Source organism: Plecotus auritus (genome assembly GCF_963455305.1).
Source record: "Plecotus auritus genome assembly, chromosome: 7".
NCBI classification, from domain to species: Eukaryota; Metazoa; Chordata; class Mammalia; order Chiroptera; family Vespertilionidae; genus Plecotus; species Plecotus auritus.
The window spans coordinates 5,362,578-5,384,156 of NC_137774.1; the positions used below are offsets into that span (position 1 = coordinate 5,362,578).

The window sequence follows — 21,579 nt, forward strand, 5'->3', positions numbered from 1 at the left end:
AAAACGGCTGCCAGCCATCACATTGATGGCCCGATGCTTGTCTTCCCTAAGAAGTGGCCACGGTTTAATAAGATGACGTTGGTCGCCGTTAAATAAGATGACCTCGGTCGTTGGTTAAATAAGATGACCTCGGTCGCCGGTTAAATAAGATGACCTTGGCCATGGTTAAATAAGATGACCTCGGTCGCCGGTTAAATAAGATGACCTTGGCCATGGTTAAATAAGATGACCTCGGTCGCCGGTTAAATAAGATGACCTCGGTCGTTGGTTAAATAAGATGACCTCGGTCGCCGGTTAAATAAGATGACCTTGGCCGTTGGTTAAATAAGATGACCTCGGTCGCCGGTTAAATAAGATGACCTTGGCCATGGTTAAATAAGATGACCTCGGTCGCCGGTTAAATAAGATGACCTTGGCCATGGTTAAATAAGATGACCTCGGTCGCCGGTTAAATAAGATGACCTCGGTCACCGGTTAAATAAGATGACCTTGGCCACGGTTAAATAAGATGACCTTGGGAAGCAGCTTTCTCTCCAAACAGCTTACGTGTAGTGTTGTTTTTTCCTGGCCGAAGTCTGGACTGGGGCGGGGGAAAGGCCGTTTATTCGGGGCCCATTAAGTTGGTTGGTGGAAATATTAACTCTCTCCAAAGCCTGGGATTGTTACACAGCTTTGCTGACAGAATTTCTATTGTGGATGCAATTTCGTGGCTTTATAGATATAAGGCTTTGCTCTAGATCTAATGTATTTTACGGCAAAATAAGGCTCTTTTCATCTGACAGTGCTGGCTACCTTCGCCTCCCCGAGCGAGTCGAGTGCAAGAGAAGATGGGTGATGTCTCCGGCTCTCGAGAGCGTATTGTCCAGTCAGCGGTGGGTGGATCGGAGCCAGAAAGTGTGTCTGATTGACAGGGAGGAAAGAGAGAGAATACCTTTTGGTGTTTTTTTTTTTAAAAAATCTCATTTTTTCCCCATTGGTCAAAGAATTTTAGAATTGGGATGGACCTCCAAGACAATGTAAGTCACCCCTTGTTTTAAGAGGAATTGAAGCTCATAGGAATGTGACTTGGCAGAGGTCCCGCCTCATAGCAGAGCTGGGGACAAAGGAGGGCTGAGCTTTGTGTTTTAGGTGCAACATCTCAAACACGGCAGCTGGGACAGGCAGAGGCGCCCGGCCCTTCCCTGACTTCTAAGGTCCAGGCAGGCTTCTAAAAAGATAGTAGATCTTTTCCACTCCCAGAAAGCCTTTTCCAACAAAGCTTTAAAATGACACTCAGGGATACTTCATGCTCTTCTTATTTCTGAAATCAAGTTATCACATATGTACAGTCAGACAAATCCTAAATGCATCCCAAAGGATTTTTACGTATCTCTACATCTCTGGGACCACTATTCAGACCAAGATGCAAAATATTTCTCAGAGCCTTTCCTAAGCACTACTTCCCCTAAGAGATAACTGCTATTCTAACTTGCTTCGCACGGATAGGTTTTGCCTGGTCTTGAATATCATTTAATGGAATCGCACCAAGTGTTCTGGTCTGTATCTGGCTTCTTTGGCTCCGAGATTCATCCAGGGGTTGTTGCATTAGTTGGTGATGATGATGACGATGATGAGCTATATAGCATTCCATTGTGTTTGCACGCCGCCGTGTATGCCATCTGCTGTGGATGGATACTGTGGTTTTCCAGTTTGGGGCTCTCCGGAGGAAACCACAACGAATGTTTGGACCTGTGTGTGTGTGTGTGTGTGTGTGTGTGTGTGTGTGTGTAGCCTAGAGGTTGGGAGTAGTGTGGAGGCTGGGAGTAGCTTGGAGGCTGGGAGTAGTGTGGAGGTTAGGAGTAGCGTGGAGGCTGGGAGTAGCGTGGAGGCTGGGAGTAGCGTGGAGGCTGGGAGTAGCGTGGAGGCTGGGAGTAGTGCAGGGATGCGATGGGACAGCCAGCAGGATAGCTGACGGTCACCTGTATCAGGAGTGTTTAGATCTTTATCCCACACCCGACACCTGGACAGTCACATCTCTGGCAACACGGCGGGACATTCCTTTATTTTCTGGGTAAAGGAACCTGGGGGGCATCTGGCCAGTGCATTGCAGGAGAGGGCCTGCACAGGGGCCAGGAGGGATGGAAGGTGATGGTCACAGTGGACAGGGACTGGTGAAGCCAGGAGTGAGGGTGTCATGTCCTCCGGCGAAGAAAGGAAGGACCCTCCGCTGGAGAAACTGGAGGTTCTCAGATAAATGGCCTCCAGACACCGACCTTTGGAGCCCACCCAGCAAAAGGTGACGTGATGCTCAGTCCGCCTGGGGCTCACCCCCAGCCGCTTCCATTGAGCTTGGTAATGCCTGCGAGTGAATCTGACTATCAGCCCAGATCCCTCAGCCTTCTGAGAGATGCCTTCCTTGAGAAAGAGAAAGACCGAAAACTAACTTGGAGATAACGGAAGCAAGGCAGCGTTCACAAAACAACACGGAAACCGACAGAACGATTAATTCTCTCCGAGGGAGAAGCAGAGGTCACTGAGTAACAGAACGGCACGGTGAGGTAGAGAAGGAGCTCTTGGGAATGAGACACCAGGCAGGCAGGTGCAAAAGTAGCAGGAGGTGCCCTGGCCGGTTGGCTCAGTAGATAGAGCATCGGCCTGCGGACTGAAGGGTCCCAGGTTCAATTCCGGTCAAGGGCACGTGCCCGGGTGGCTGGCTCGATCCCCAGTAGGGGGCGTGCAGGGGGCAGCCGATCAATGATTCTCATCATTGATGTTTTTATCTCTCCTCTTGCTTCCTCTCCAAAATTTAAAAAAAAAAAACACCAAAAAACAACAAGTAGCAGGAGTAGAAGAGAAAGTCGAGGAACCTCTAAGATGAGAGAGTAAAAGACACAGGATGCAGCCCGTGAGAACAGCAGGTAGAAACGAGCAGATGGGTCCGGTGGTATCGGCTCCCGGCGACTTGGCCGCCGGAAAGAAAGAGAAGATGGCGTTTCCAAAAACGGTAGCATGAAAATGTCCCCGAAGTGAAGTGGGTGAATTTTCCAGACCGGAGAGGTCTCCTGAGCGCCTGCCCAATAAATACAAAAGGGACTCCTGCCAAGATCCGTCCTGGCGTAACTTTAGGATGCCAACGTGAGAGCTTGCCCAAATTGGGGAAGCGGTTTGGAATCGGAAGCACATCAGACCCCTCCATGGCGGGGCTGCGAGCCCGAGGCGGATGGGAGAGGCATCGGGTTCTCAGATCCCAGCTCTCCGAGTTCTGAAGGAAAATGATTTTAAACCTAGAGTTTCCTAAACCCAGTCACCGGTTCACGCAACTGTGACTGCGTGGGGCGCATTCCAGGTGCTGCGACCCACGTAGCCTTCCCCGACCCTTTGTCTGGCTCTTCCTCCCAGCGTTCCCTGGAGAGGACAGGACCTCCCGTCCCAGAACCCATCCCCGAAAGCCCTCATGGGACGCTACTTCTTCTCTCTGCCCACCTCGCTGGAAGACGGGACGGGGGGGGGGGGGGGGCGGGGGGAAAGACACGCGCGTGCCCTCCACCTGCCAGGTGGCCTTCGTCCTTCCCTTGTTCCGCGCTCTAACACCCATTCTCCAGATGTGGAGACCGAGCCTGCCAGGCTCCAGCCGGCCTCCAGCAGTAGCGCAGACTCGGCATTCCTCGGGCACGTTGTTATTTCTTACTATCATCCACGGCATCAGCGTCTCGGGGCTGCGGGGGGCCACAGGTGTGTGTGCAGGTGTCTGTGAACCTGTGCTCAGTCCGATCCTGGACTCCTGGTGGGCAGGTCCTTGTTGGGTGTCAGGCTGTCCCAGCGTCCTGCACTGGGAGGCAGGCCCGTATGACCGCACACACTCCCGGGCACAGGCGCTCACAGTCCTCAGCACAGCTCTCTGTTTAGGGGTGATGCTCCCCGAGGCTCTGTGGAGCCCAGGAGTTCCAGCCCCACTCCCCCGCCCCCTGCCCCCGGGGCTCTCTGGGACAGCCCCACCCTGGAGACAGCTGCCTGCCGACCGCCCTGCCACCTCGCGTCATATTGTCGTTTTATCCTCTGTGTGTGCATGCAAGTGTGTGGGGGTGTGTATGTGGTTCCCCAACCAAGCTGGAAAGTCAGGGACGGGGGTGTTTTCTTTTGGTTACTGAGCACTTACAGTATCTTGTGCACGGTCAGCGGGATGTCAGCATCGAGTGTGATGCGTGATGTGGTTGGCCGTGAACATGTGTAGCTCATGCTGGACTCAGTGTGTCCTCTCCGGGGCCTGGGCTCCGTTTTCCCAGCCTCCCCTGTTGAACTAGGCTCCGGGTCCTTCCCTCAGCCTCTTCCTCCTCTGATTCCTCTCTGCCTCCACCCCCCGCCCCCATCTTGTATTCCCCCCAGGGAAGGTGGAGGTTCCAGCTGCAGAGGCCCTGGCTCATTGCTCACGACCCCCCGACTCCACAGGGAGGGTGTGCTTATCTGGGGCAGGGATGCTGGGAACATCGGAGCCACAAGCCCCCATGCATATGGGTGACCCCCAGTGAAGGAGGCTGGGCAGACCACCGCTGGTTTCTCTGGGTGCTGTTGATAGATAACGGACGCGGAGAGGCATGGAGAAGCGGGGGAGGGGGTGATGGGGGACTTGCTGGAGGAAGGGAAAGTTACACTGAGGCCTGGACAAAGAGAAGGAATGGAGCAGGTGAAGAGGTAATGGGTTGGGGGCAGGTATGCCAGGCCAGGGGCGCAGCGTGCACCAGGGAGGGGGGTGGTGAGATGCAGATGAGAAAGGGGCAGAGAGGCCCCGGCAGCTGGGGTGTGGAGGAGGGAGCAGAGTGGCTGGAGATGAAGCTGGAGCTGGAGATGAGGCACCAGGGCCTCCGGGACACCCTAAGTTATTTCGCATTTCATCTCGAGAGCAGTGGGAGGCAGACAAGGTTTTAGTCACGCTTCATTAGAAGCAGGAGTTTCTGAATTTCCTCTTTCTGGGTGAAAGGAGGTGCTGAGACCCGCTGTGAGCGTTGTGTGTGATGACTATTCCCAGGTGCCATTAGCTCCAAGGTGCCGTCCCATCTCCCCGCGTGGGCGAGGCACCCTGGGAGACGGCCACGAATGCAGGCCCAGCCAGGTGCTGTGACCTAGATTTTAAAGCCGCTGTCACCAGGCGGAGGTAAGATAGGGTCTCTCAAGCTTGCTCCCCGGCCGAAGGCTCTGTTTAGATCCCGTGTGCGGCCTGCACAGCTTGCCCGGGGGTGGGGCTTGCAGTTTGGGGAACAGCGAGGTCTGGTTCCCGTTTGCAGAGCGGGCCCGTGTGGCTTCTACTGGCCCTGCCGTGGGAGGTTTCGAAAGGATGTGGGATTCAGACTCCCGAGAAGCACAGCGTGGTTACCACGGTCGCTTACCCCTTTCCGTACGCCCGACTCCGTTAGTTCAGACAGAACCGTGCGCACATCGCCCGACAGGCACTTCCCCCTCAAAAGCCAGAAATCTATTACCCTTAATCCCCTTCCTCCCTTAGCTGTTTCCACAGTTCATTTCTGTCATCAAATCCTCTGCATTCTGTTAAAGAAAAAACGTGTTCAGTCCCAGGGTTGGAAATATAAATGCCTTCGTGGACCAGGCAAGTTCACGTAAATAAGGCATGCCAGCCAGTGAAAGGCAATAGGGAGGAGTGGGGCCTGCGGCTAACAGGAGATGCTTGCTCTGCTACAGGGCTTCTCAAAGTGTGCCTTCTGTGTGTGGCCCCTGTGTGGCTGGCACCCTGGGAATCCGTGACTGTCTGATGGATGATCCTCTCACTTCCCTCTCCCAGGCTGTGCGACAGCCCTTATCTGGAAGCCTTGCTGTAAGTACATCCTCATTCTAGCTTTCCCCACACTCTGTCTCTGGAAGTATCTTCCTAAAATGGCAACTATGCCTTCGAGGGCCAGCCTACCAGTTGCCGAAACAAAATAGATGGGTGCTAGGGGAGCCGCGGGTTTTGGTGCCGGGAGCCTGATATTATTCGTGTTCTGTCCGGAAAGTGGGCGGCGATCCAGTTCAAGGTCAGGGAGGAGGGTAAGAGCTCGGGCAGCGTGCACGCCGCCGGGTGACAGGACATCGGGGGTCCGAGGCCTCTGCGTTCCACGAGAGACAGCGGAACCACCCTGCAGCACGCGGATCGGACCCGTAACAGGCCCCTTAGTCCAGAATACTACGTGTCGCTAGCCTCTGCTCCCTCACCCGTCTCTCAATGAGGAAGAAAACCCAAATGAAATGCGAAAGGGAAAGGGTCTGGCTGCACCGGCCTCCTGACAGCTGTGAGATGGGAAAGCAGCTGCCACAGTGAGAATGGGTCGGACATAAAATCGATGACCATATGTCACTCATCCTGCCGCCGCCGCCATAAACAGGCCAGATGGGGCGGCTGCCATGAGGCCCCGGCACCCCCTCCCACCGCCAGCTGTCCGAGGCCATCCTGTGCCATGACCTCGTGCAGTCATAAATGTTTCTGAGCTGACTCTGAGCCCTCGATGCAGAAATTCAGCGAAGGATGCAGAAAACGCGGCTTGCCCTGGAGAACAACTTCTGTCAAAATAAGGGAAAATGTCGCCCAGAGGGCGTGGTTCAGTGGCTGAGCGTCGACCTATGAACCAGGAGGTCCCAGGTTCGATTCCGGTCAAGGGCCCATGCCCGGGTTGTGGGCTCAATCCCCAGTAGGGGGCGTGCAGGAGGCAGCTGACCCATGATTCTCTCCTCATTGATGTTCTGTCTCTCTCTCCCTCTTCCTTCCTCTCTGAAATTAATAAAAACATTTTTTTAAAAAAAATAATAAAGGAAAATGTCAAAGCTTCTGGGGAGACCCTGAGCGATAGGAAAAACCATGTTAATGAGACCGGCTCCCCCGCGGTTGTGAGCAGTGGAGTGTGCGTCCTGCAGGGTGTGTGTGCTGACCTCGGTGGCCGGCTCTGAGGAGGCGGAACTGGCCTCCACGGCGGTGCGGCCGGCCCGATGGCTGCGACCAGGGCCAGCTGGCCGGGCTGTGAGCCCCGCTGTGTCTGCAGAGCTGTGCGGACACGGCCCTCGGCTCTCGGGGTCTGTGTGTCGTCTCTTCTGCCACCTGTCATTTGCAAGTGTGTGTCCCTGTCCCGCTGTTTGTAATCACACCTCCCCAAGCAGGCGGTCTGCCCTCTGTATTTTCCAGTTCTCCGACCAGCCTGGTCCAGGGAGATCCGGCAGCCCCGCGGAATCTGCTGGAACACAGGGCTCCATAAGTAACAGATCCCCTAGAGCCTGGGGAAGGGCCGGGGCAGGAGTTCTGTGGCGACAGCCAGCGTCGTTCAGAAATCAGCGCCGATACAAAGCATCACACGCTCCTTCGCAGAAGAACCAGGGCCAAAGCCTCAGCCGTCATTTCCAGCCCGTCTCTGGGGTGGGCGCTCCCATCACTGGTCCCCAGAGAGGGAGTCAGCTTGTCCTTCAAGGCAGAGTGTGGCCTTGAGCTCAGGGCTGGGCGATTCCTCCGTGGTGAGACTCGAGGGTCACCCACTGGAATGAGCAGGGACCTCGCAGCTGGCTCCTTGTGGCTGCCCAGGAAATGACTGGGTTGTCCCCAGGGTCGTCTTACAGGATGCGGGCCCTTGGGAAAGGCTGTTTGCCGAGCTCGTCCTGTGGGGCTGGTTGGATAACAGCTCAGAGAGCTCGCCTTTGTACCTCGCCTCGTTGGGCCCCGGGCCTGGTCACCAGTGCCTCCAGGAGGCAGCGAGAATCATCCTGACAGCCTTCCTCTCAGCCCGTCCAAGGACCAGCCGAAGGACGCTGGCCAGGGGGGCACCTGGGCTGCCTGGAAACGGGGCTGCCAGGGCCTGGGGCCTTGGGCGGAGCCCAGAACCACAGAAGGTGTCGGAGAGGCCAAGGTGTTGCCTGGGTGAGCTCCGCAGAGGAGGGTCTCGGGGCTGGAAGTGGAGCTGTTGAAAGAAAGGGGGGCGAAGAGCAGGGCTGGGGTGAGGGGAGGAACAGACACTCTAAACCACCATTAGCCAGAACTTGGTGGTTGCTGTGAGCCAGGCTCCATTACTCCCTGGACGATGACTGCCTGACAGTTAGACAGGCAGGAATCAGAAGATGGTGCAACCAGCGTGAAATAGATAAAGGGGGAGACGTTTCAATGCGAGGCCTGGTTGCGGTGGGCGGGGGTTGGGGGGTGGGGAGAGAGAGAACGAGAGGTAGAGGGAGGGAGAGGAGACAGAGAGAGAGAGAGAGGAGAAGATGGTATTCTCTCCAAGCCACCCTGGGCTCATGGGACGTACCCTGCCTTAGACTTAGAAAGAAGAATAAAGCAATCCAGCCTAATGGCCAGTGTATAGGGCTGGATCCAGACAGCCGGAGATGTTCAGACCAGGGACCGCTGTTTCCTGTTCATAGAAGCTTTTAGATTTTCTAAATGAAGGACCGGGGCCCACGAAATGGCCCGTTTGTCCGCCGGTGATGGGGCTGCTGCCTTGCTGATTGGATTCCTAAGGTCAACTGACACACCCCATTATGGCGAGCGTGGAAGTCCCCCGCGAGGCACGACTTCAGACTGGCCTGTTTACCCTTGTCTGGTGACAAGGGGGTCTTCGCGGGATCAGGTCATTCCCGGGAGACGCAGCCTCGACCCATTTAATGACAGGCTGCTCTGGAGCCGCCGTTTTTGCAGAACGAAGAGCTATCACGGAAGACCTGCTATTTGGTTGCTTGGAAACGAGTGCTTTTACTACCCAAAGGCGTCCCCCAGCCCTTCTGGGGAGGCGAGGCGAGCTGCCAACCGCTCTCCCAAGTCATAAATTTCTTAGGAGCCAGGCATAACTCGGCAGAGCAAGAAGATGGGGGTTTTAGTGGCGATCGTCCGCTTGCAGACAGCCCGAGTCCCTGCAAAGGGCACGACCCTGCCTGACCCCCTCCTCCGGCTCCCGCTGTCTGTTACATAAGCACCTTGTTCATCTGCGTCCCCACGGGCCAGGTCACCCCGCAGCGTGAGGATGGGCCGGTATCTAGAGGCCAGCAGCAACCAGCAGTGATTCTGTGACATCTTGCGACCGAAGACGCTCGGCCGCCCAGGGAGGTCTGTGGGAAGCCCACGCAGGTCTGGCTCCAGGTTGTCCCCACCGGCCCTTCTGGCCTTGTGAATGGCATCCCTTGCTCTTGGGCTAAGTGTTTGAAGTACACGTCCAGGCTGATGGGAGGTGGCGGTGCCTCCCAGGGGAAGGCTCCACGTGAGGGCCCGGCCGCTGTGGGGAAGGTCGGCGTCGTGGCTCCAGCCCCCGCCCCTCCTTGAAGAAGCGTCTCCCTCGTCCGTGGCCAACCCTGAGATTTTCCGGGGTCTGCGAGCCCGGGGAGGTAATATTGCTCGGGTCCTGCTGCAGTGGTTCTGAGGGCTCAGAGCTCCAGTCAGCCCAGTGCCAGGTCAGAACCCGTGCTCTCGGCCGCACAGTGGCGGACACGACGCTGTGGTATCCCACACGTGGGTGATGGAGAAAGAGCCCCTCCCTGTCTGGAAGGTGCATTTCGAAGCAGCGGGGCAGCCTAGGTCTCTGCCCAAGTCTCTGTGACTCAAGAATACCTGTGCTTTTCCTCTCACCTCCTTCTTCCCTGTTTTTTGTTTGTTTTGTTCTGTTGATCTTCACCCGAGGGTATTTTAGAGAGAGTGGAAGGGAGGGGGAGAGACAGAGAGGGTGCTGGGAATCGAGCCTGCAACCAGAATCAAACATGAGACCCTTCAGGCCGAGGGCCGGTGCTCTACCCACTGAGCCAAACCGGCTAGGGCCTTCTCTATTCTTTTGCTCGTTTCTTCTATTCATCTCACTCGTTTGTTTCATTCATGGGTTCGCCCACCACGAGCCACGCTCTGTGCCCCGACACGCAGCAGGACATTAGTGTGGCTGAGGAACACCAGCCCCGACGCAGGAAGTGTGCGACTTGCCCACGCTTACCTTCTCTGTCTCTCCCCCGAGCTGAGCCCCGACGAGTGGGGGCTGGTTCCCATCATTCCACCAGAGCCTCAGGCAGCATCTTCTCGAGCAGGGTCCGTCCTTCTACCCGTGGATTCCAGAGCCACGGAGATGCAGGAGATCCCCAAGGCAGGGCTGTGGTCCCCCACCCGAGGCAGCTCAGAGACCTGGGGCGGGGCGGGGGCGCGAGGAAAAGGAAGGCCAGTGATGTGTGTCGTTGTGCTGAACCTGGGGCGCTGGTGGCTGGAAGGTCCTGACCTTGGATGTACTGGTACGGGACCAGTGCTCAGGTGCAATGAGGAAGGGACCAGTGTGATGTGAAGGGTGGGAACCCCGACCACGGCCCTCACTGGGCGGAGGGGTGGTGGCAGCTGCAGGTGGGGATGAGGAGTAAAGTACCCCCCCTTCCAAGTGGCTGCTGCACCCAGTCCCGCTCAGCCGCCTGGAGGGGGGTCTGGTAGTGCAGGACCACGGAGCCTGCCCCTTCCAGGGCCCAGGGCACAGAGAGGAGGGGTGTCCAGGCAACAGCTTTGCGTCTCAGGTGTGGGGTCCAGCCGGGTGAGGGAATGACCGGGAGGAAGAAAGAAGTGTCTGAACACTCTTATTTCAATGAGAAGGGTGGGGAGGAGAGCAGGCGGGAGGGTGCGAGGGAAGAACGCTCCCTCCACTCCCTGCAGGAAAAGGGGTGCTGGGTGGGGAGATAAGCCCCCCTTTTCGGAGAGAGTGGGAGTGAGGGTGAGAACAGGCTTTTGCCCGTTTTGGGTCCTCCCAGGCCTTTGACACCGTCTCCGTTCCTTTTTCTGATGACTAGTTTATTGCGTTTTTAAAATTAACACAGTGTGAGACGTTACCTTTTCCCTGGTGGCTTGACATCTCAGAGATAAAACTCACTCTCTCTGTAAATCACACATTGATTTTCCTCGCTTCTATATTGCAGTTGGCCTCAGCCGCGGCTGATGAACACATTACAGCTCCGTCTGGTTCCATTAGGAGTCCAGGTCCTGTGCTTTATTACCCGATGTCACGTCTCGTCCCTGAGAGTGTCTGGGGGGAAACCAGTGGTGGCCGCCGGCACTTTAACGATAATCCATCCATCAAACACAGAGCCTCTCAGCCGGAGGCTCTGTCCTCCAGGCAAGGCTGACTCTCAGGACCGGTGAGCCTGCAGGGCCAGGTGTGGTCTGCTTCCCCAGCATCTCCTCCAGGTCAACTCCCATCAGTCAACACCCCAATGATGGCTCAGGGTGCACTGTGCTGGTTCCTCACAGTCCCGAAAGGTAGAAAGGGTAGGGCTGTTTTCAGAATTCTTTTTTTTTTTTAAATATGTTTTTATTTAGAGAATGATGATGGGAGAGAGACACACACACACACACACACACACACACACAGAGAGAAACATCAATCAGCTGTCTCCTGCATGTCCCCCACTGGAGATCGAGCCTGCAGCCCTGGCATGTGCCCTCACCAGGAATTAAACTGGTCATCTCCGGGTGCATGGGGCAACACTCAATCCCCTGAGCCACACCGGTCGGGCTCAGGACTCTTTGTAAATGAGCAGCACATGGGAGCATCGAACAGTACCTGACATGGAGTAAATGCTACATGATGTTGACTGTTATTTTCATCTTCACTAATTATAACCACATTGTCCATTTACGACGACCCCTGTCGGTTTACCCACATGCGGAGTGTGGCCAAGAACGCCAGGCTGCCTCGGACGTGTGGGGTCTGCACCTGTTCGCCATCAGCAGGGGCCGGTCCGCATTTAGCGAATGCATCCTGTGGACCGTGAGCTGTAAGGTCTGTAACGCACAGGTTGCCCTGCAGGGCGTTTGTTGGGCATTCCGCTCTTGTGGCCAATGGGATGGTGCATGAGCGCAGGGCCTCCGAGAAGCAGGTGCCAGGAAGGGATTCGATGTGCAAGAGGTTTGCTGAGGGACGTGCCTGTTTGGATGTAGAGGAGGGAGCAGAGGTGGCAGGGAGAGCCTCCGCCTGCGGTGCAGACCTGGCACCTGTGAAAGGGAGGGGGCGGGGAGGGGAGGAACCTCCGACCACAGCACAGTTCCGGGGATGTTTGCTCAGGTTGGAGGGAGGTCCTGGTGCCGGAGGTGTTCTCTAAGAAGAGATGCATGTCCTGCGCTGGTTACTCGCACCCCTCCCCGACCCCGCCTCATGCTCAGTCACTGGCTGGGAGCCACTGGGCACAGAGGGTCGTGGTGATGGGTCCCGCAGAGCAGCAACCAGGACCACTTGTCGCCATGTAAATGGCGGACAGAGCTCTTGGTGTCCTCGCTGAGGTTTCCTCGGGAGGAAGCAGGAGACTGGGCGTTCCTGGGGATAGATGAGGGTGGATGGGGGTGAATGGGGGTCGGTGGGGAGGCAGAGGGAGTTAGAGGCCAGAGAAGGGGCTCTCCTGGATGGATTGTGAGGCGCTGTCCAGCAGCCCCGGTGCTGAATTCCGATAGACCGCTAGTTATGTGAGGAGCCAGCTGCTTCCTAGGAGGGTTGGCCTCCCAGGAAAACACGGAACGCGTTTGCCACAACCCTTTGCCAGATTAGGAAACTGAGGCTAAGAGCAGAGGGATGCAGCTAACGCCACCACCATCCCCACTACCATCATTTCGCTCGTGGCCAGATCGGAGAATTCACCGCTGGTTTTCTGGCGCGTGGCCCCTATCTCAGGCACCTTGTGGGACGTCGTTGTTTTGTGCCAAGAAATCTGAGCACCTGGACTTGCACCCCAACTCACTAATGAATGTGCTGAGTGAGTTATTCAACAGCAAATGAGGGTGGGCACCATGCTCCGGGCCGTCGGGAATGACCGAGGCGTTGAGAGCAGACCCCTGGCCACTGTGCCCACCATTTCACCATAGCCTGCCTGTCTCATCTATACAAGGATTCTCCATGGAGATCAAGGGTTGGGGTGGTATCAGGGAAGAAAGCAGGCCTCTGCCCTATTTCCTTGGTGTTTTGTTAATCAAGGAGTTAATTTATTTTAAACTTTCCAATAATCTTAGAGATGGTGTAAGTTTTATGTTGAAAGAAGACACTCGTGGTTGTTATTTTTTATTTTTGGCTGCACTGTATTTTTTAATGTGGTAAAATGTGCATAATATAAAATGTGCCACTGTAACCGACTGTGGGGGAGCCGGGCCTGCTGGCGTCCAGGGCGCTGTCTGTTCTGCGGAGACCGATGAAAAACTTCCCATGTTCTCTCTCCCAGCCCTGGGTCAAGCTCTGAGTCAGACTTCTCTTTGCGGAATGGAGGGGGATAAAAAAAAAATCTCTCTCTGGGGAAACCTTAGACACCAGGGTGAACATAAAACTGACAGATATATCATTACCCGCTTAAAGAATAGCCGGCGTGCCGTGACCTGCTTTCATAAGTTTATGTCTGCAGAGGAATATTGCTGGCGATTTCACTGGAAAGGAAAGCGTCCCGGACTCACGGCCCTTCGTGGTAGGTCTGCAGAGCGTGCACCTGACCCCCCGACCCCCACGGCTACTCATGTCCTCTCTGCTGTCCAGGCTGAAGGATTCAGGATCAGCCCACTCCTGAGCAGGGTACACAGGAGGCTGGTGACAGATGCCCTCCCGAGTCCATACCTAGGGCTTACGGTGGCTCCACCTCGCTCTCTCTAGCCCCGCCGGCCTGCACGGTCTCTCTGACGGCCACTGAGGTTCCTCTGGTTGACCTGGGGCTCCCGGGGAAAGCCAGGCATGGAAGGAGCTGGGACTCGAAGGAGAGCTGCTCTCGTGGCCCCATGCCCACCCCACTCCTGTGAGTGCCCCCAAGGGCGGCCACTGCTGTTGTTAGGCGTGAGCCAAGGGCGGTTTGGGGTGGGGCAGCGTTGCTCTACTGTGGGAGCACCCCCTTTGGCCCAGGCAAGTAACAGTTTCACCCCCATGAGTTTCTTTATGACAGACGGGCCCTGCCTGCCTGTTGGGGTGTCGTGTGCGGCCAGACTAAGGCGGGCTTTGTGCACGGTGATCCTAGTGCTTTTGCATTTAAATGACGGATTCAGACTTTCCCCCATGTATTTGGGCCGTCCCTCCAGTCTGTTTCCATCCCCACACGTGTGTGAATGTGTGTGCCTGGTGGGTGCATGCTCTCATCTGCACACGCGCACATCTGCACACGCTCCCTTCCCTCAGCCCAGCGCTGCATCCCCGGGTGTGTCTGTGAGCTCCCTGCCCCTGGGAGAGCTGATCTGCCCCCCGCATCCCCCAGACGCTTCCCCGCTCCTCCCTCCTGCTCCCGCCAGCGCCACCCTCCCTCTCCCGGCCCGTCACGCCTTGCGTCTCTGCTTAGCCAGTAGCTGTGTAAAGAACATGTTATTAAATCATTTTCATCACGGTAGTGGTGTTGCAATCTCCAGATTGACGGCCCTTAACTTTATTATCCCCGCGCTCTTCTCTCCCTCCATCCTCCTTCGCCCTCTCTGCCCGGCTGCCACGTTGAAGAATTAACCTCGAGAAATGAAATGTGAGGTTTGCCAGAGAGGCCTGTTGGGGAAACGGATCTACGTGACCTCGGAAGAAACCCTGTCTGGCTCCCTCACCAGCCTCGTGCAGTGCCCATGAATACGCTCCCAGAGCCAAGGATCAACATTTGAGGAAAACGCAGCGAGTGGGAAAGAAGGACCCGCATAAGTAGGACCAGCTTACCCGGGAGAACACACCCCCAGGAGAGCAGAGAAGACGAAATGTCCTCAGTGCTGCGTTCCGCCGATTGGAGTGGATGGTGTTCTGTCCACAAGGCAAGCACGCACGCTAATGAAAAGGGAGCCGTCAGGAGAGAAGCAGGAGTTCTTCAAAATTAATAAGATAATTGCCAATTGAAAAAAAAAGTTAGCCCTGGCCAGTATGCTCAGTGGTTAGCGTGTCCACCCCGCACCAAAGGGCTGTGGGTTCCATTTCCGCTCAAGGGCACGGACCTGGGTTGCAGGTTCTAGCCCAGCCCCGGTCGGCAACCAGTTGCTGTGTCTCTTTCACATCAATGCTTCTCTTTCCTTCTCTCTCCTCCCATCCCTGTCTCCCTTCCATTTGCTCTGAAAGTCAATGGAAAAAACGCCCTTCCGTGAGGATTGACAACAACAAAACTAAATGGACAGACTGACAAGAATGTTCCGGATGACAGGCCACGCTGGTCACCGGGAAGGTTGAGTGAAAAACAACCCTCCAGCCCAGCCAGTGTGGCTCAGTGGTTGAGCCTTGACCTGTGAACCAGGAGGTCGAGGGTCGATTCCCGGTCAGGGCACATGCCCGGGTTGTGGGCTCCATCCCCAGTGTGGGGTGTGCAGGAGGCAGCCGATCCATGATTCTCTTTCATCATTGATGTTTCTCTCTCTCTCTCTCTCTCTCTCTCTCTCTCTCTCTCTCTCTCTCTCTCCCTCTCTTCCTTCCTCTCTGAAATCAATAAAAAAAATTTAAAAGAAACACACCGCACACACAAAAAGAACAACCCTCCAGTTTGTAGACAGATTTCCGAGATGTGACAGGTGAGCACAGCCACGCAGGGGGGCTTTTCAAGGTGGAGAAAACCCAGCCTTGTGGGTGGAGAGGACTCATGGCCGAGCTGCTTGGGCTGTCAGGGCTCCCTAACGCCCCGGGATCTGTTAGCTTATGAGGTCCCCAGGGCACCGCCTTGTCCATGGACGTGTGAATTGGTCAGATCTGAGCCACCAGCCGCTTCCCTGCACGCGGGGCCCCTGGAGGGGCGAGGGGAAGCTCGGTGGCCAGGCAATTGGACCGAGGGCTTGGGGCGCAGACCACGGAGGGGGGCTGTCTGGCCCCCCCACCAGCCTGATCTGTCCCTGGGCCTGCAGGTCCACCCTTTAGGTGGAGGGCAAGGCCAGGTGTGGCCACTCTGTGTGCGCGGGGTGGGGTGGGCGGAGTTGGCCAGAGGCGTTGAGTCCGGCACGAGGGGAGGGCTTGTCGGCTCGGCACAGCCCAGCACACTCTGTAGCCACTCTGGCCTCCTCTCCCTTTTTCTCTGTGGGAGCACAGGGGTCTGATCTCAGCTTGGTTGTCAAAAACAAACTGTCGAAAGCAAATTGAAATGGACCCTCCAGACGTGGGTGGGTGTGTAAGGAGACGCCTTCGCCGGCTGTTGAGAGAAGTGGCTGTGTCAGCGCGTCCTCACCAGGGGTGCCTCCTCCCCGCTGTCCTGGGGCGCCCATCCAGGAGGCAGCAGTCTCCTGGCCCGTCGCTGTGTAGGCGGAGCCCAACTGGACACAGTGGACTGTGTGGAAATCACACCTGCCCCCGTGAATTAGGAAGCGGCCCCTGAATTAGAGGGTTCCTGCTAGAGAAGCTTCCGTTCTCAGCAGCCCTTAAACCCTGAGGCATGGATTGGTTGATATGGATGAGGATCGGAATCGATTTCGCCTCTTTGGGACACCTCCATTTCTCATACTTCCCAACCTAACTTCACCCAGTATGAACAGCAGAGTTAGTAATCCGTGTTAAGAAAGTGTGTCAGCCGACTGGCGTGGCTCAGGGGTTGAGGAGGTCACGGTTCGATACCAGGGCAGGGCACATGCCAGGGTTGCAAGCTCGATCCCAGTAGGGGGCGTGCAGGAGGCAGCCGATCCATGATTCTCTTTCATCACTGATGTTTCTCTCTCTCTCTCCCCCTCTCCCTTCCTCTCTGAAATCAATAAACACGTATATATTTTTAAAAGTCTGTCAAACTGCATTTTCAAGAAGGTAATCCTGAGTTGATCATTCCAGCCTCCAGGGCCCTCTGTGGCAGGGTGGGCATAAAGACCAGGCCTGCCCCGCGGTGTGCCTAAGCCAGACGGTGCCTCTCCCGACGGCTGAAGCCCAGGACGCCCCACTGTGGTGTGGGTACCACAGCTGTGTAGTATGGGGCAACCCCTCCCCCTCCGGATCAGTGACGGAGCCAGGTGGGCGAGAGCGGAGGGGAGACAAGGCTGAGTCCGCCCAGCACCCCAGGGGGTGCCTGCTGCTGCTGCTGCTGCTGCTGGGGGCGGGCGGGCCCCTGCTCATGGCTCCCACGTTCCCTCCAGCAGCCGATGCTTTAATGAGTGACCAGTTAGGACCTGGGCACGTGTATGTGGACAGAGGCCGCTCCCCATCTTCCCGCCTGCGGGCCAGCCTCCCCCAGGTGCACCAGCGAGGCGCCTGCCCGAGCTTGTCATCCCGGGAGCAAAGCACCGCGGCCCTTTGGTTTTTACAAGAACCTTAGCTGATGCTCCAGGTGTGAGGTGTGAGCCCCGTCCTGGCTCCTCCCCCGTGGAGGATGAGGAAGGGGAGATTCAGGGGGGATGGGGAGAGGGAGAGGCATACATGCCCCCCCCCTCACCCCCCTTACAGCAGCTGGAGAAGACTGGACCGGGCCAGCTGAGTGCCAGGCTGATGGTCAAGTTTGTCCTCCTGACCCCGCCCCACCCTGCATCCGCCAGACTCCTAACTCCAGGCTCTGGTGTGCTCCCCTCTTTGCACCTGAGTTAATGGCCGTAGCTGTGAACAGAGCCCGTGAACAGAGGCCGTGGCTGACTAACAATATCCCAGTCCCTTAGGATTGTCAGATTGTCGTAATTACCTTCCTAATTTGCACTTTTCGCCAGGACACCTGGGGTGTGAGCGCTCCTGGCATTTTTCCTCGCTCCCTCCCCGCCCGGAGGGCTCTCCTGCCATTCCTGTCTTCGGTTCCCGCCTTCGAGTCCCACCTTCGTTCTCATCTGCGGTTCTTGGTTTCTCATTCATTTGACTCTCGGGTATTTGTCCACCTTCAGACCCGACAACAGTGACCTTCTCCCCCGCCGTGACCTCTTCTTCCTCTCCCCCTTTCTAAGTCACAGGGACCAGTTGGCTGCGTCCCTGGGCAGCCTGTGGGGCAGGGGGGGGGTTGTTCCTCTGCCCCCCTTCCCCCCCGACCCCCGGAGCCCCAGGAGAGCAGGGAGGACTGAACTGCTCCGTGGCCACCCGCCACAGAATGGGATGGCCAAGGTGCACATTGCCCTGGCCAAGGCACGGGGCGGGCGGAGAGACAAGGCCCTGGCTTTGTCCCGACCTCTTCAGGAAACGAGGTTCAGGAGCCAGCTGCCTGCCCCTGGGAGAGAGCCACAGCCAAGGTCAGCCAAGGTCAGTGGGCCAAGAGGGGGGAGTCTGGGGTTCAAGGCCTGCCCCTGCCCCTTCATGCTGGGCAGGCCCTTTCTCCTCCCCACCTCCCAGAGCTGGTGTGAGCATGTATGGAAATCCCTGTGCTGGGCCACACGCTAAATAAGCAGAAAGGGTTAGTTCGCGAATCACCGTGGGTCCTCTTGCTCCGGGCTGCACTATCATTTACATTAAAACCCCTAATTGGAGCAACATCTTTAACCAAAGAGCCAACCAGCTGTTGTTTATGGTTTAGGGCAGCATGTCAAACTCAAAGGCTCCCACGGGCCAAGCAAACAAAGGCGTAAGTGGATGTGGGCCGCAAAAAACAAAAAAGCTTCAATTTTCATAGAAACGTAGGTTTATTCGATAGAGACATGCTGAATACAAAGGGCTGAAATAAATGAGTCATTGTTAACATAAAACAATAGAACATTTTAATAAAAATTGATATTTTTCTTGAACATTAACTTACCAGACACTGAAGAACTGCACAAATTGCCCTAACCGATTTGGCTCAGTGGATAGAGTGTCGGCCTGCAGACTGAAGGGTCCCGGGTTCGATTCCCGTCAAGGGCATGTACCTTGGTTGCTGGCACATCCCCAGTAGGAGGTGTGCAAGAGGCAGCTGAATCGATGTTTCTCTCTCATCGATGTTTCTAACACTCTATCCCTCTCCCTTCCTTTCTGTAAAAAATCAATAAAATATATTTTTTAAGAACTGCACAAATTAATAAGCGTAACGCACATAAACCTATTTTTCTTGTTCTCTGAAAGCGAAATATTTCCTGTTGCTCACACCAAACAGGTCAGTCCAAGACTAATGACGTGGCCATCGGCTGCTAAATATTCGCTGCTAGTATTAGTGGAGAGAAATGGTGCGCCCGCGTGTAAGGGAAATGAATGCAACATGATTATAGCAATCAGCCATTAGTGAACATTGTAGGTCGTTATTAATATTTATGTACAGCAGGATATTGTAAAAATTAAGTTATGAAATTTTTATTAAAACGTTTCTTGCATACCGTTATATTGGCTGGCTCGCAAAAATATTCGTTGTGGGCCGCGAGTTTCACATGCTTGGTTTAGGGCGGGGATCGCACAGATTTTTTCAAAGGGAGGGGATTGCCCTTCCTATGTCAGGAAACAGCCCTTAGTGCCTCCCTAGCTTCTGACCCCTCTCCCCGTGGTCCACCTCTGCCCTGGGAGGAGGGGGCTGTGGTCTCCGCTGTGTTGAGAACAGTCGGTTTGTAAACCCTGGACTTCCCCCACCCTGAAGGTAGCAGGGGCCAGCAGGAGGCATCTCCGACGTCCTCTGACTTTGTATTCTCATGACCGTGAGCGTGGGCAGTGCCCGAGGCTCAGAGGCCGCAGGGACAGAGGCTGCCTCCTCCCCGTGGAGTTAGAGCCTGGGGTTAGACCTGCCCAGCGCAGCCCCCCTTGAATCCGGCTCTCACCCCATCTGGCTCCTCCCTGGACTCCCTTCTTGCCCACCCCTTTCTGAAGCTCGACAGGTGCATCGGGCAAACCTGGGAATGTTGAACAGGTACCCATCCCCACCCTGCTGGAGTCATGGCTCCTTCCCTTGCGGACATTCCTGGAGGAAAAGGGGAAGAACAACCAGCTGTGGAGAGGGAAGAGCCAGGCCTCAGACTCACAGCCCCCTGGGCTCTCCGAGCCCCCGTCCCCTGCCCTCGGATCCGGATCCGTAGGGGAGATGCTCACGCAGTAGGTTTTGCCCTCTTCCCTCTTCACTACAAGGTCCGCCCTGGCCCCCGAGCCCTTGGCCTGGAGCCTGCCCCGCGTGCTCCAGGTGATCCTGCTTCCTGTTGGATGGAGGCGGCGCTCCCCGTGGGGTCAGGAAGTGTCCTCACGTGCGTTCTACCCACTGGCCCCAGGCCCCTGGGACGGGTCCCTGCTTCTCCATGGCCTCTACCTCTCCGTCAGGAACGTGCTCCACATTTGGTCCCGGCCAGGGTGTTGGCGAACTCGGCAGGCGCGCAAGTCCCACCGGGCAGGACTCGGCGCGTCGTCTTATCCATCCCCGAGCTCCACGCTGGACCCCAGCCACACCTCCTCCGACGGTGACAGTCTCTGCCATCTGAGGATGGCTCCTCAGACGACGTCGTCCGGCCACCGTGTCACCCTGGTTGTCTTGCTCGTGAGCTGAGAGAACCCTGCCATGTGACAGCTTGGATGGAACTGGAGAGCATTGTGCTGAGTGAAATAAGCCAGTCGGAGAAAGATAAATATCATGTGATCTCACTCATACGTGGGATATAATGATCAACATCATTTGATGAACAAGAATAGATCCAGAGACAAAGGTTAGGGGACCGGGGTTTTACAGAGCAACCCAAGGACTTGTAAGCACGCATATTAGCGTAACCAATGGACACAGGCACTGGGGCGGTGGGGGCATGCCCGGGGTGGGAATGGCTGCGGGGGTCAATTGGGGAGAAAGGAGCCATATGTAAAACTTCAGACAATAAATAAAAACAAAAACAAAAAACCCCTGCATGTTTAGGTCAGGGGTCATCAAACTCTTCCCATAAAGGGCCGGGTGGTAAATATTTCAGGTTACCAGTCCACACGGGCTCTGTCCCAACTACTCATTTCTGCTGATGGAGCATGGAACGAGCCACGGACAACTCGTCAACTGCTGTGTGCCAATAAAACTTTATTTAGGCACATCATGACAACTCGTCAACTGCTGTGTGCCAATAAAACTTTACTTAGGCACACTTCGACAACTCGTCAACTGCTGTGTGCCAATAAAACTTTACTTAGGCACACTAAGATCATGTCATTTTTACTGGTCGTGAAATGTTCTCCTTTTGATCTCTTTTTCAACGACTTCAAAATGTACAACTTGCCCTTGGCTTGCAGGCCCTACGGGAACAAGCAGTGAGCTAGACTCGGTCCAGGCTGGTGGCCGCTGACCCCGGGTTCGGCTCCCGCCGCCCCGTGGGCTTTCTGTTACTGGGGGCCTGGAGCCGCGGGAGCGGACGGTGGTGGCCGTGAGCATGAGGGGAAGACCATCCCTAACCCCCCGTGCTCTTCTCGTGTCTGTTTCAGAGGGCCTCGCTGTGGGTGTCGGGTTCGGAGCTGTGGAGAAGACGGCGTCCGCCACCTTTGAGAGCGCCAGGTAGGCCACAGCTGCTGCCCTGGCTCCCGGCCCTGCACCCTGTGCCGCTCTTGACAGGCACCCCCAGCCGCTCCATGAAGCCCCAAACCCATGTGCGTCGCGCGTCCGGGGTTGGAAGTTTCTGTCCTCAGCTTCTCGTTCCGCCTGTGGGACTCCCAGGGCGTGCCTCCCCCACCCACCGGCGTCTTCCCTTAACCTGATGCCCTGGAGGAACTCGGATGAGACAGGAGGTGGGAGGGCCCTTCAGTGGGAGAGGAACGTGGCCCAGGCCCGAGGTTCATGACGATCTCGACAGCGGTGCCTGCGGCTGTTTTCCTAGCACCAGGCTTGGCGGGGGGGGGGGGGGGGAGGGGGGGGTGGTAGGTGGGGGGGGGCGGG

The 21,579-nt window shown here is 56.3% G+C and overlaps 1 protein-coding gene across 8 annotated transcripts in view; it reads left to right on the forward strand.

Moving 5' to 3' along the window:
* SLC39A11 (solute carrier family 39 member 11) overlaps positions 1-21,579 on the forward strand; it is a 463,057-nt gene that overhangs the window by 173,345 nt on the left and 268,133 nt on the right. For 5 of the 8 annotated variants that reach the window (XM_080678282.1, XM_080678278.1, XM_080678283.1 and 2 more), the window contains one exon: positions 21,132-21,201. The exons of the other annotated variants lie outside the window; for them this stretch is intronic. In XM_080678282.1, coding sequence (XP_080534408.1) covers positions 21,132-21,201 — 70 coding nt within the window. The remainder of the gene's footprint in view (positions 1-21,131; positions 21,202-21,579) is intronic. 8 annotated transcript variants of the gene reach the window in all.